Raw genomic sequence first — 12,433 nt, forward strand, 5'->3', positions numbered from 1 at the left:
TTGTAAAAATGATGCAGGCCATATTATTGCCTGGCAAACCATAAGAATATGAATCCACTCCTTGCGTGCAAATATTGCAATAGACCATGGATAAAATTTCAGATTTCATATTTGTGCAGTGGAAGAGAACAGTTTGTCCTCTCAGAGGTGTCATTCTGGGCAGTGATTACGACTTATCTTATACCACAGGAGGTCAAATAAAATGACTCAGAGACGGGAGAATGTCACTAGTTCACAAACATATTGATTTGCCCTCAAAAATTTCCATAGCAATCAATCCGGGAAACTGAAAGCGAAGCTCTGACTGCTCTTATGAGCAATGATATAATTTTAAAAACATTTTTTGCAGAAACTTTAGCTGCATGAGAAGAGTTGTGAATCTATAGAGAGGAAGTTTAAAGGAATCATTCAGATGTATAATTTGGATTATTATGTAATAGGCTTGTATTCTGCCAAAGGAGCACTTTCTAATTTTCTATTTAAAGAGGTTTTCCAAGTGTAGATTATTGCCAACTCTTGGCACCCTCGCCGATCAACTCTTTGAAAAGGGTGCAAAACTCCTCTGGTGAGCATACCAAGTAGAGCGCCGTACAATGTATAGTGGCTGTCCTTGGTATTGCAGTCCTGACCCATTTACTTGAATGGGACTGTGCTGCATATAAGCCATGTGACGAATGTGACATAATTGCCCTAGTAAGAGGTTGCAGAGCTCACTGCAGCACCATGGCCTCTTTAAACAGCTGATCGGACCCCCACTGATCAGATATTGATCGCCATAGCTCATCAATGTTTTACTACCACACAAAAAAGAACTTTAATCTACAAACCAATTTATTACACAGTGGGGGAGATTAATCACTTGTTCACTTGAACGGAGCTTAGCCGCGCCCAGGCCAGTTGATACTAGTTGTGACGTCACTGGGCCTGCGGTAAACAGCGAGAAGGCCACAGTGCTACTACCAGCGCAGCTGCCTTCTCAAACAGCTGATCGGCAGGGGTCTTGGGTGTCGGACCCCCGCCGATCAGATACTGATGATCTATCCAGAGGATTTTTGAGCAACCAGTGCCCTGGTATAAGTTGCAGGGCAGGGTTAAAGACATTTTGATCTGCTGCCTGGTGAGGGTGATATTTTTACCCTAATTAACTTGTACCCTGCTAATGCTGTGAAGATGCTTTGTACCTAATTTAATTTATTCAAGATTATAACGGACCTCCCAGAGTAGGCAACCCATGGTGGTGATCATACTTAGGCCCCTTTCACACAACCATATTTTTGGTCCGCATCCCATCCGCATGCTTCGCGGATTATACACAAAGAAAAAATATGGAGGATTCAGCCCGCACATGCCTGTGCAGGCTGAATCCCCCATATTTTTTCTTTGTAGTATATATTGGAGGCGTGGCGATCTCCATGCAGTCATGCACACCTGACCAGTTGGTCTGCCCTGGAGGCTGGTTTTAAAGTCAGTATAAAACTGAGTCTGCTTATATAGCATCTACCAGTAGCCATTAGGCTCCAGGAGAAGTATATAGTGGGCTCAGCATGCATGTTGGTACTTGCATCCCTGGATCCGATGAAAGCTGTAATGGCACCGGACGGGGTTAAAAGCAGAGTGTGCCTGGCGTGCATGCTGTACCTGCGCTCCCTGGACTTTGTGTGGCTGTCATGGCCCATAACAGGTATGAACTAGTGTTAGGGACCACTCATAGAGGCGACCTTGACGTGGTGAGTGGCTTATTACGCTTTGGCCAAAATGTACACCAATGCCTCATCCAACATCCAGCATAAAGGCAGGGCAGAGTGCTGGTTGCAGTGTGCGATTGCATTTTGTGTTTTTGCGGATTATACACAAACCCATTCATTTCTATGGGTCCATAAAAAAAAAACACTGTCCGCATCCGTATTTCCTATTCCGTAGTTCAACAAAAAAGGTAGAACATGTTCTATTCTTGTCCATTTGGCAGACAAGGATAGGCATTGTTACAATGTGTCCGTAAAAAAAAAAAATATATACAGATGCAACACGGATGTCACACAGTCATCATCAGTTTTTTTTGCAGATCTGTGTTTTGCGGACCACAGAATACATACCTTACCTAGTCCCTGCTGCTGGAGTCGATCTCCATCGCACCATGGCCTGCTGTTCATCTCCTGACTGTGCTGAAACCAACGTCCTGTGGACAGGGGTTGCACGTCGTAACCGCTGCAGCCAAGTTAACGTTTGTTATATCTGTTTATCTTTACTATTCCATTAATATGGCACAAAGTCGTTTTTTTTGTCACTTATACTACATCAAAATCGAAATTTGCTGTGGGCGCCAATTATCCATGTACCCACATGGTATAAAGTGGTTGTCTCATCTCAGACAATGGGGGCATATCACTAGGATATGTCCCCATTGTGTTATAGGTGCAGGTGCCACCTCTGGAACCTGCACGTATATTGAGAATGGAGCCCCAAGGAGGACTCTGGTCCGGCCACCACCAAGAACTCTCTCCATAAAAGTGAATGGTAGCGAACCGCGCCTGACCGTCCACCGATCCCGTTCATGTCTATTGCCCTGACGGAAATAGCCGATGGCTATGGCCCCATAGAAAATTAATGAAAGGCGGCTGCGCGTGCATAGTGCGTCCTCTACCACTTTCGGGGCTCTGTTTTCAGTGTCGGTGTGGGTCCCAGCAGTGGGAACCACACCTATCAGATAATGGGGGCATATCCTAGCGATATGCCCCCATTGTCTGAGATGAGACAACCCCTTTAAGCATAGGACTTGGTTTCCTTGTGATTATTCTAGATACATTTTGAATTTCAATAATGAAAATGGAAACACTGGAATTTTCCAGTGTGAGTGTTGACAATTTATGTATAGCGCTGCGCATATATGAAGCGCTATATATGCGGATAAAATAGGAATAATCTGTTAAGTATGGTTTTGGAGAAGAGGCTCTTTGATTCTTCTCTGCAAACATGACTTTTTTTTTAGGTTTCATTGATAGCAAAGAATTAATTCTCCAGATACCTAAGGGCCAACGTCGCCACCACCTGGCTATTGCAAGAAATTGCTAGCGGATGCCCATTGCACAGTGCTTTTCCATATAGAGTAGGATCATTTTATACTGTCCTGTATCGTTTTACACTTGGAAGCACGTCGGTTTAGAAGGCGATATTCCTAGCCAGCATGTGGTTTGAAGGGTCTGTCCAGTTTTAATATTTGCCTGATAGTACTTCAGTAAGCGACTTGCTGTGTTTTTCCACCGCAGTCAAAGAGAAGGGATTCTGTGTATGAAGGTCAATAACTCATTGTTTACACAGTCAGTAAACAGTGAACTCCCATAGACGAAGGCCCGAGCATTCTTTCCCTTCGGAATGCGTCCAGCTCGGAATTTTCTTGGCAGGGATGGCCTGGCTCATCCCTTGCCTTCTCTCTTCCTGTGTACTGCCTTCACATTTGGAACATAGACTTGTGCTGCATTGCTGTTTTCGGCTGTTAGTTAAAGAATCAGTGAAACTTTTGATATGTCATAGGTTTTGAGGTGGGGGTCACATCACTAGACCGAGTAGAGAGAAGTAAACATATATACTGTAAGCTCTCAGTAGACATGCTCAATAGAAGTCTATGGGCCCGCCTCGATTGCATCCTCTGCGACGAGAAGCGAGAGCAACATTCATGTGCTTCTCCCTCCTTGTTCTAGCAATCGGTGGGAGCCTCAGCGTTCAGACCCCTGCCGATCAAAACCATTTCAGATGTCTCTATGACATATCAAAAGTTTTACCAAAGCTTAGTGACCCTTTAAATAGCTTTATATCTATGCTGAGGTTAGAATGTTTTTATCTTTTTTCAAGAGCATTTCACAACAACATCAAAATTAAGCAAAAATATAAGACTTTAGCTACTGTGTTCAGGGGTGCACCCAGCATTTCTGCTGCCTGAGGCGAGAGCTGAGACCCCCCCCCCCATGCCAAATTCTCAACTTAACTCCCCTTCCCTACAACCCAACTGTTAAAGGTGCAGGAGGGATATGCAGAGATGAGTCCTTCCACAATTAATGGAAGCGTTTATTGCCCATAGCTTTTCCGCTGCCCCCACTTGGCCCTACCTTGCGTCACCTGAGGCAATCCCCTCACCTCGTTGGCGGTGCACCCCTGACTGTGTTGGTACAGTGTATATGCAGCGGTTTATGATGGGAAAGCTATGTAAAAACAAATGTCTCCACCAGTATAGCTCCCTCTTTGGGGGGCCTTGGGTAACAAAGTATAAGCCTTTCCCTATGCATCGTTTGTTTGAGTCTTAATATTTAACATCCCTGGTGGTCTGTGCTAGTAAAAGGATTAATTATAAGTTTCCAGTTGGTCCAAGGCATTGAAGGGATTCATCATACATTCCCTGGTGGTCTAGGGTAATGAAGGGGTCAGTGGTAAATTCAGGGTGCTTTTAGGGGTCTCTGGAGGGGCACCTTAGGAGAAGGCTCAGTTTGAAAACCCTGAAAACTGTCAACTCCCATAGGATATACAAGGGTACAGAATACAAATACCATGCAGCTGCTATGGGGCCTATTGAGAAAGAGGATGCAATTCATGTTGATCACACCCCTGTTGCTATCAGGTAAGAACCTGAGTGGGATTCCTCTCTCCGAAGAAAATACGTTGTTAGCAAACTTAGGGGTGAAGAATTGGCCTGAGGCTCATGGAAAGGGCAAGGAGAGGGAGGGAAAATCCTGTAAAATGGGGGGGCATTTTGACCTTTGCTATGTACCTCCCCTATGTTCCATGTACTTTACTGACTATCACAGCCTACCTTGGCATGTGTGACCTTTAGGATACTTGGACAACTGGGTGAAAACCCCTTAGTGGTGATATACCGTATGTATTTATTTCAACTTTAGGTTTCTAAGGCTCTTAAAAATATTCTGTGCAAGTACCAGCTTTATCTATAACTTTATCAAATTTAAAAAAATTGCCTTAGGAATTTTATTGTTGCAGCCAAGATTTTAACTTTAGAACTGCATTGGAACTTTTGGTTCGTTTTGGCAACAAATCAAGTATCTGCTTTTCATTTAAGAAGTAGGCTACTAAAACAGCAAATAAGAAAAACATCTTCAAGATATAGGTTTCTATAAGCTTATTATAAGGGTGCAGTCACAAGACCGTATGAACTGTATTTTGTAGTGCGCAAAATATGGATGACATCTGTATGATGTCCATGTTGCATCCGTTTTTTTGCAGATCCATTTACTTCAGTGGGTCCATGGTCTGCATTTGTGGCCAAAAATAGGACATTCAGATGCAGAAAGACAGACAGAACATGTCCTATTCTAGGACCACAGACCATCTAAAGTCAATAGGTCCACACAAAAAAAAAATCTGCGTTTTGCGGACCACACATGCATACATGCAGTTGTGTGAATGCACCCTTACTAATATAATGTTTTCCAATCTGATTCATTTCAATCACTATTAAATACATTCAAAATGAAAAATGTTATAATATTTTAAAGGCTCTGTCATCAGGATCAACCCTATAAAACCAGCCATATGGCCTGGTAGATAGATCTAGCTGAGTAAGGCTACTTTCAAACTAGCGTTTAAGTTTTCCGGTATTGAGATCTGTCATAGGGGCTCAATACTGGAAAAAAAAACGCTTCAGTTTTGTCCCCATTCATTGTCAATGGGGACAAAACTGAACTGAACAGAACGGAGTGGAGCATTCCGTTCCGTTTAGTTGCGTTCTCATACCGCAGAGCAAACCGCAGCATGTTGTAGTTTGCTTTCCGTCCTGGGAAACTGGTCATGACCCCCAATGCAAGTCAATGGGCACGGATCCGTTTTCTCTTACACAATTTGCCACAATAGAAAACTGATCCGTTCCCCCATTGACTTTCAATGGAGTTAATGACGGATCCGTCTTGGCTATGTTACAGATAATACAACCGGATCTGTTCATAACGGATGCAGATGGTTGTAATATCAGTAACGGAAGCGTTTTTGCTGATCCAGCAAAAATACTAGTGTGAAAGTAGCCTAAAACCATACCTGAATTGTTTTTATAGGTCCCGGCGTTGTTAAAAAATGTAGACTTTTATTTTTAAGCAAATGAGCCATTGGAGCACCAAGATGCGGACTTATGCCGTTTGAGCGCTGCTCCAGCGATGCCCCTGGTACTCCAAACCCCCCCCCCTTAGACTTCACATCTAGCGCTGAGTTCTTGTGCCTGCTCACTCGTTTGCAAACAGGACATGTGCTCCACTTGACGTTGTTGCTCCCAGAAGTGAAGGTGACTGCAGATTAAGCCAACGGGGCCTCCACTTCCGGGTGTAATGACTAGAGATGAGCGAATCGAATCCAACAAAGTGGAGTTCGATCCGAATTTTTGGATCAATTTGATTCGCCGCAAAGCCGAATTTCCTCATTATTCATCACAAAGCAAATTTTTTTGTACAGTTCGGCGAAGCAGCCAAATCGAATTCTGCTAAAGTTCGCTCATCTCTAGCAATGATGTCAACAGCACCTGTGCACTTGTCATCAAACAGCAGACGATGGGGTGTACACATGCCGTGTTTGCAAAGGAGTGCGCAAGAACTTTTTGGGGTTAACCCTGGTGACGCTGGTGACAGAGCCCCTTTAAAAACAAATGAATAAGATGTTACATCGTATCAATCACTTTGTCAACGGGAAATAAAATCCAATAACTCATTACTGGAAGAAATATAAATAATTTCACAGCACATTGCACGCGCGGAGTTTACTCGCCAGTCTTTTCTCAGTTCCGCTGCACAGCGAATAGTGGGAAGAGATGGGCAGTAGCATTCTCCTGTATGTCATTGCAGTGATTTTTTTCTCCTGGGAAGCACAGATGACCAAGCACAAAATATTTTCATAAAATACTCACCATCACATTGAAGTGGTTATCCTATGACTAAATGGAGTCTGTCAGCAACTTTACATGTTTTAAACTGCTTGCACCGCTATGTGGAACACATGTACAGAAAACTGTTGGTACCTTTCCTTGGCTTTTCTGAGTCTGTTAAGCTCCAAAAATAAACCTTGAAGTATATGCAAATGAGGGTTGCAGGTGCCCAGGGGCGGTGTCTATCCTGAAAGTGCCCAGGGGCAGTGGCTATGCTGAAAATGCCCAAGGGCGGTGTCTACATGCTACCCAATTTTTTGGCTAGTCAAAGAGGGACATTGTGTGGAAGACCCAATCATTGGCCTATATAGGTCAGTTGTGGCATTGTCAGACAGCAGGGTTGCTGTTTGACTCCTGGGTCCCGCCGCCTACTAGGGCAGTGCCGCTTTGTCACCGCATCGTGCTGCGCCTTTTTGTCAGAGTAGGTCCCACTCAAAGAGGCGACCTTGGCGTGGTGAGCGGGCTTATGCCTTTTGATCAAAACGTTCACTAATGCCTCTTGTACAGCATGCAGTATGGGGGGCTGTACACTTTAATATAGCGCTGAGAAGCGAGTTTAATTAAATCAAAGCTTAGCATTGTGGATGTGCTATCCAGTTCTGGTTTTCTCTCCTTGATACTGGCTGATATAGATCATGACTGCAGCCAGTGTTTGCCTGAACAGCATTCACAGCCATTTCCTGCCATATCGAGACAGTAGCAAGAAGTGGAGTACATAAGAGACCCATTATTGAGCAGCTACAGTGCTGGAATACCCCTTTAAATATAAGCACAAAAATCATAAAATATAGACATTTTATAGTTAAAATTTGACCAAATAATGGAAAAATATATAGTATATAGGTTGAGGTATAAATGTACAGGTAGGAACCAGACAGATTGATTCTGGAGCAGCTTATTAAGAGCAGCTTATTAATGAACATGTATTATCCAGGTCAAAAAGAGGGACATTTAAGTAGAAAAGAGGGACAGACGGACTTGGGCCTAAAAGAGGGACACTTGGGAGGCCTGTGTCTATGCTGAAAGTGCCCGGATCCCTCTGCATTAATCCTCCCCTGTTTAGCTTTTATACAGCCCTGTATCCTCATGTTGTCACTCTCAGAAATCCCGCATCTGTGCACATCACTGCCAGGCCCAGCCACCGGTTCACCTATTTCAAGCCAGTAGGTGGCGTACTGTGTTCAATGATGCCGCTTCCCATAGTGGGTTGTGTGCAGTGCATGCGCAGACCCGGCGGTGATGCGCAGGATTTCAGATGCTCTTTTGAATATACTTCAAAGTTCATTTTTGAGCTTTACAGACTCAGACTCACTTTATATATGTTCCACAAACAAGGGCGGACTGGGAACTTAAAGTGGCCCCAGAAAAAACTAAACGTGGCCCCATATTGTAGGCCGGTGTAAATTGACAGAAGGCAGAGCAACACAAGTAGGCAGGGACAACAGAAGTAGGCAGGATCAAAAACACCATAGCACAGCATAAAATTCTGCCCCAGCAGAAATAAATACTAAGGTACAGCACAAAATACTGCCGTTCCCGCTTCAGTATTCAAGGGTGCCACTGTTCTGAGGACAGCCATACTGTTAAAATCAGGAGGGCCACTGAGGCATGAATGCTTACGTACCTGATGCTCCTTGCATTAGTTAATGATGAGAGCATCAGATTGTCATGTACCCGGCCGGCGGCTGTGAGAAGGGCTCGGGTGGTGCCCTGAACATCGGCCCACAGGGAAATTTCCCTGTAGTGTCAATGGCCAGTCTACCCCCCCACATCTCCCGGCCACATAGCGGTGCGAGCAGTTTGAAAAATGTATAGTTGCCGACAGACTCCATTTAAGTTAAAACATTTCTCATATCAGAAAACAGAATTTTTAAAAACTCAAAGAAAAATGTTTTATAAATGAAAGGCGATTTTGACTGTAGAGTAGATGAAAATGTGCCCCAGATTTAGAAAATAACAGATCCTGGGCATGTGCCATGTAGAAGTGTTTGTGTGTATCCATCTGACATGATCTGTTTAATCGAACTGAATACAAATTTGCAAATGACTCACTTGGAAAATAAAGCTGCTCTCCAACATGGAGGAGGATCTACTTTTATTACATGCATTATGTTTGCTTAAAGTTTTCCAACATTTCAGAAAGTAAAAGCAGAACTTTGCCAGAATGGATAATCCAGTTTAGGAGACCATTTCTACTCTGTCTGAGAAATTGAAAATAGATTTTTGTAATGAAACTTGTAGAATACCCCCCCCACACAAATTTTCTGAATAAAAGGATTGCAGTGCTCTATAGTGGAAACAAACTCCAGTTAGAGATATCAGGCATTTTATTGTAGTCATTGTAGCTAAAGGGGCTTAGGCCTCTTTCAGATGAGCAAGTTCCATGCTGTGAGTATGCGGCAGCACCCGTCCTGACCTCCCAGCACTGACGGGGTCACATAGCATTATATTGATTTATGATGTTATGTAACCCTTACAGTTCTGGAATGTATTGGATAACACTGACAGAATTATGTCAGTGTTATACAGTACATTCCAGAACTGTAAGGGTTACATAGCATCATAAATCAATACATTGCTAACCGACCCCGTCGGTGCTGGGAGGTCAGGACGGGTGCTGCCACATACTCATGCTGTGAGTCTGGAGCGCAGAACTCGCTCTTCTAAAAGGAGCTTTAGGGTCTCTATAATTTTGGAAGGTGGGTCTGAGCTCACAGACTTTCCACCAATGGTGGGAGTTATACATGGAACTCGTTAATAAAGCAGTAAAGTAAGTGGCAGTAAAACTCTGAAAAGCCGCCAACCCCTATAATGATGCCATGTCATGCCAGGTCCGGCTTTAGGCATAATACAGTGGATCAGTTTGGCCCGGAGTGTTCCGTTAAAGTTTTCTCTGAATCCTGACATCATCGCCGGTTGATGGACTAATATCTGAGAATTTGTGTTCATTTCCAGTATCTGAAACATGCTGTTCACAAAAACACAACTTCTGTGCAAACGCCAAAAGTGCCAAGAACTGCTTTTCAGATAATTCCGTTTTCTTATATAGAAACAGCATGTGTCAATGAAAACAAGTTAACAAAAGTGCTCAGAACACAGAGGTGTTTCAGATAATCTGCTGGAGGTAGAGAGCTGAGAAGTGACATAAGGATTACAGGATTTTTTTTTAAGGGGTTGGCCAAATTATTATTATTTTTTTTATCAAACTCCCTTCCTGGGAAGACCTGCAAAGGAAAGCATATTTGCCTGCTCCCTGCTACTGGATCCTGTCTGCTTGTTGGCCTCGGCTGCCTTGCTTGGACCCCCCTCTGTTAGCATCCTCTTTGACACTGCTGTAGCCAATCCTTGGCTGCAACAGTGACCTGACCCCCTTAAAGAAGAACTCCTGCAAGTGCGGGCACTGCTCCATCCACTTCTATGGGACTGCCAAAAATAGCTGAGTCAGTGTTCGACTATTTTTGGTAGCTCCATAGAAATTAGAGGGGTGCGGCCACACATGCGTTATGGGCACAGGTGCAGGTCCCACCTCTATGTGACATTGGTGGCATATTCTAATGATATACCACAAATATCTAAGATGAGACAACCCCTTTAAAGAGGAACAATCACTGCATCTGTATAATCCAGAGGTAATTATTTTGGGCTATTAACTGAACCGATATAATGGGGCAGATTTACTAATCCTGTCTAAGATTTAGACTAGACAGTGTAAAGATGCGTCACATTTATCACGGTGGATGATGCAGGATCAGAAATCTGATGTACCTTTAGACTAGTCTATTGTACGTTTATGTCACCTATTAGGTGACTTACTTTGTGCCAAAAGGTTCCACCAGCATTTTCCCACAATTTTGGTGCATCTTAAGCCACGCCCAACAAAGACACACCTGTATTCCCCATGGCAGTGCGAGACAAACAAAAAAAGTGATGCTTAATAATTGTGGCGCACAACCTGTGCAGCTGAATTTGCCATAGTAAATCTGCCCCAATATCTTTTAGCTGAAACTGTGGTGGACGCAGGTGGTCCAACAACTGATTTTTCAATTTTGAGCTCCATTTCTTCTTGTACATCCTCATTGCTTAATTTGACAACGAGTCTCTGAACCAGACAACTCCTCAAAATTTACATTGTACCCAGGCTGAAAAGTGGTAATTGCACATTTATACGTGTAAAATCAAATAATTCTGATTTAGCCAAGATTCTCTATGATGGCACCAGAAATTTTAACCAGAAATGACAAAAGGACATAGCATTAGTGCAACCTCAGACTTTGGGCCTGTAACTTCAAGTGATTGCTTCTCAGCCTAGAAGTTATATAGTAAAAAAAAAAAAAAGGGTTGGCAATGGAATAACCTATAGGATACAAACATGGGGGACTGTGTAGCCTGTAGACAGCAGGGTGACATCATGAAATGTTGAGGGTACTTGGTGGATTTTAGTAAACCACAAGAGAGTCTTTGATACCAAAACTCAATGGGCATTATGGAAACAAGTCATGTCCCTTCTTTTTTTCAGTTTGGTCCCTGGAAAATTTCCAGCACTGAAGAACAGTATGTTCATAAATTGTGTGTAATAAGTCAAGTACAGCTGTAGTCCCCCATGCCAGTCTACAAAAGAACAAGCTGGCTAGCAAAAAAAGCTAATTATCGCAATTCTTGAAATTTCTTCTGTTCTGATTTCTATTTCCTGCTTGTGTCTTCTTAGTGGAACCAGGTCCCCCGGTGGCTCTGAGCTGGTCTCTTCACAAAATCAGCACAAATAGTTCACTGCTGGACGTCCATGTAACATGGGAGCCTCCTCCTTTATCAACCGTAATGCCTTTCCTGGAATACGAAGTGCAAATAAAGGAGGCAACCGAACAGCAGTGGAAGTCGGTAAGGGCTGAAATGTCATTGTATGTGAGAATGGAAGTGATGAAGAAGAAACTTGCCCCCTGTTTTATGTATTCATAAAGGGAATCCCCTGTCCTTTCCATTGGTCTGTTTGCTAGGCAGCAAGGCAAGAAACGGGTGACCACGCTGGATCGCACATAACTCTTGGCCTATGTTCACATGTGGCAGATTTGTTGCTGAAATTTCTGCAGCTTAATACTGTATATCCTTGTAGTGCCTGGCTTTGTTACCCATCAGGCTGCAGAAGGACTGGTCATTAACTTTGATGAGAGACATCCAGCAATTACTACCCCAGGATTTCTCCTAGTATCCAATACTGGAGGTAGAAATGCAGTTTGTGCATGCGCCTATTTATATTTGATGGATTAAGATGCCCCAAATTTATAAAAAAAGACTGGTGTAAGAAATGCCTATGAAAACCTTGCATTTTACTCATTTGAGGCTAAAAATATTTTTTTAATAGGTCTTTATTAAAAATTTTCAGCAGCTTTTGTCATAAAGGTTTAATTGTTTACCCACCTGTGAGCATCTTACTTTCACTTTGAACCGTTATCTTCCAGCTACTGTATGTACTTCCCTTATCTTTGAACTACTAACAGGTCATAAACAATTATTTAAACCATTTTCTTATCA

The 12,433-nt window shown here is 43.1% G+C and overlaps 1 protein-coding gene across 7 annotated transcripts in view; it reads left to right on the forward strand.

The window, feature by feature from the left end:
• GHR (growth hormone receptor) overlaps nt 1-12,433 on the forward strand; it is a 399,721-nt gene that overhangs the window by 343,188 nt on the left and 44,100 nt on the right. For all 7 annotated transcript variants that reach the window (XM_044276187.1, XM_044276188.1, XM_044276184.1 and 4 more), the window contains one exon: nt 11,613-11,782. In XM_044276187.1, the coding sequence (XP_044132122.1) occupies nt 11,613-11,782 (170 nt within the window). The remainder of the gene's footprint in view (nt 1-11,612; nt 11,783-12,433) is intronic.

The sequence above is a fragment of the Bufo gargarizans genome, chromosome 1, assembly GCF_014858855.1.
Source record: "Bufo gargarizans isolate SCDJY-AF-19 chromosome 1, ASM1485885v1, whole genome shotgun sequence".
NCBI classification, from domain to species: domain Eukaryota; kingdom Metazoa; phylum Chordata; class Amphibia; order Anura; family Bufonidae; genus Bufo; species Bufo gargarizans.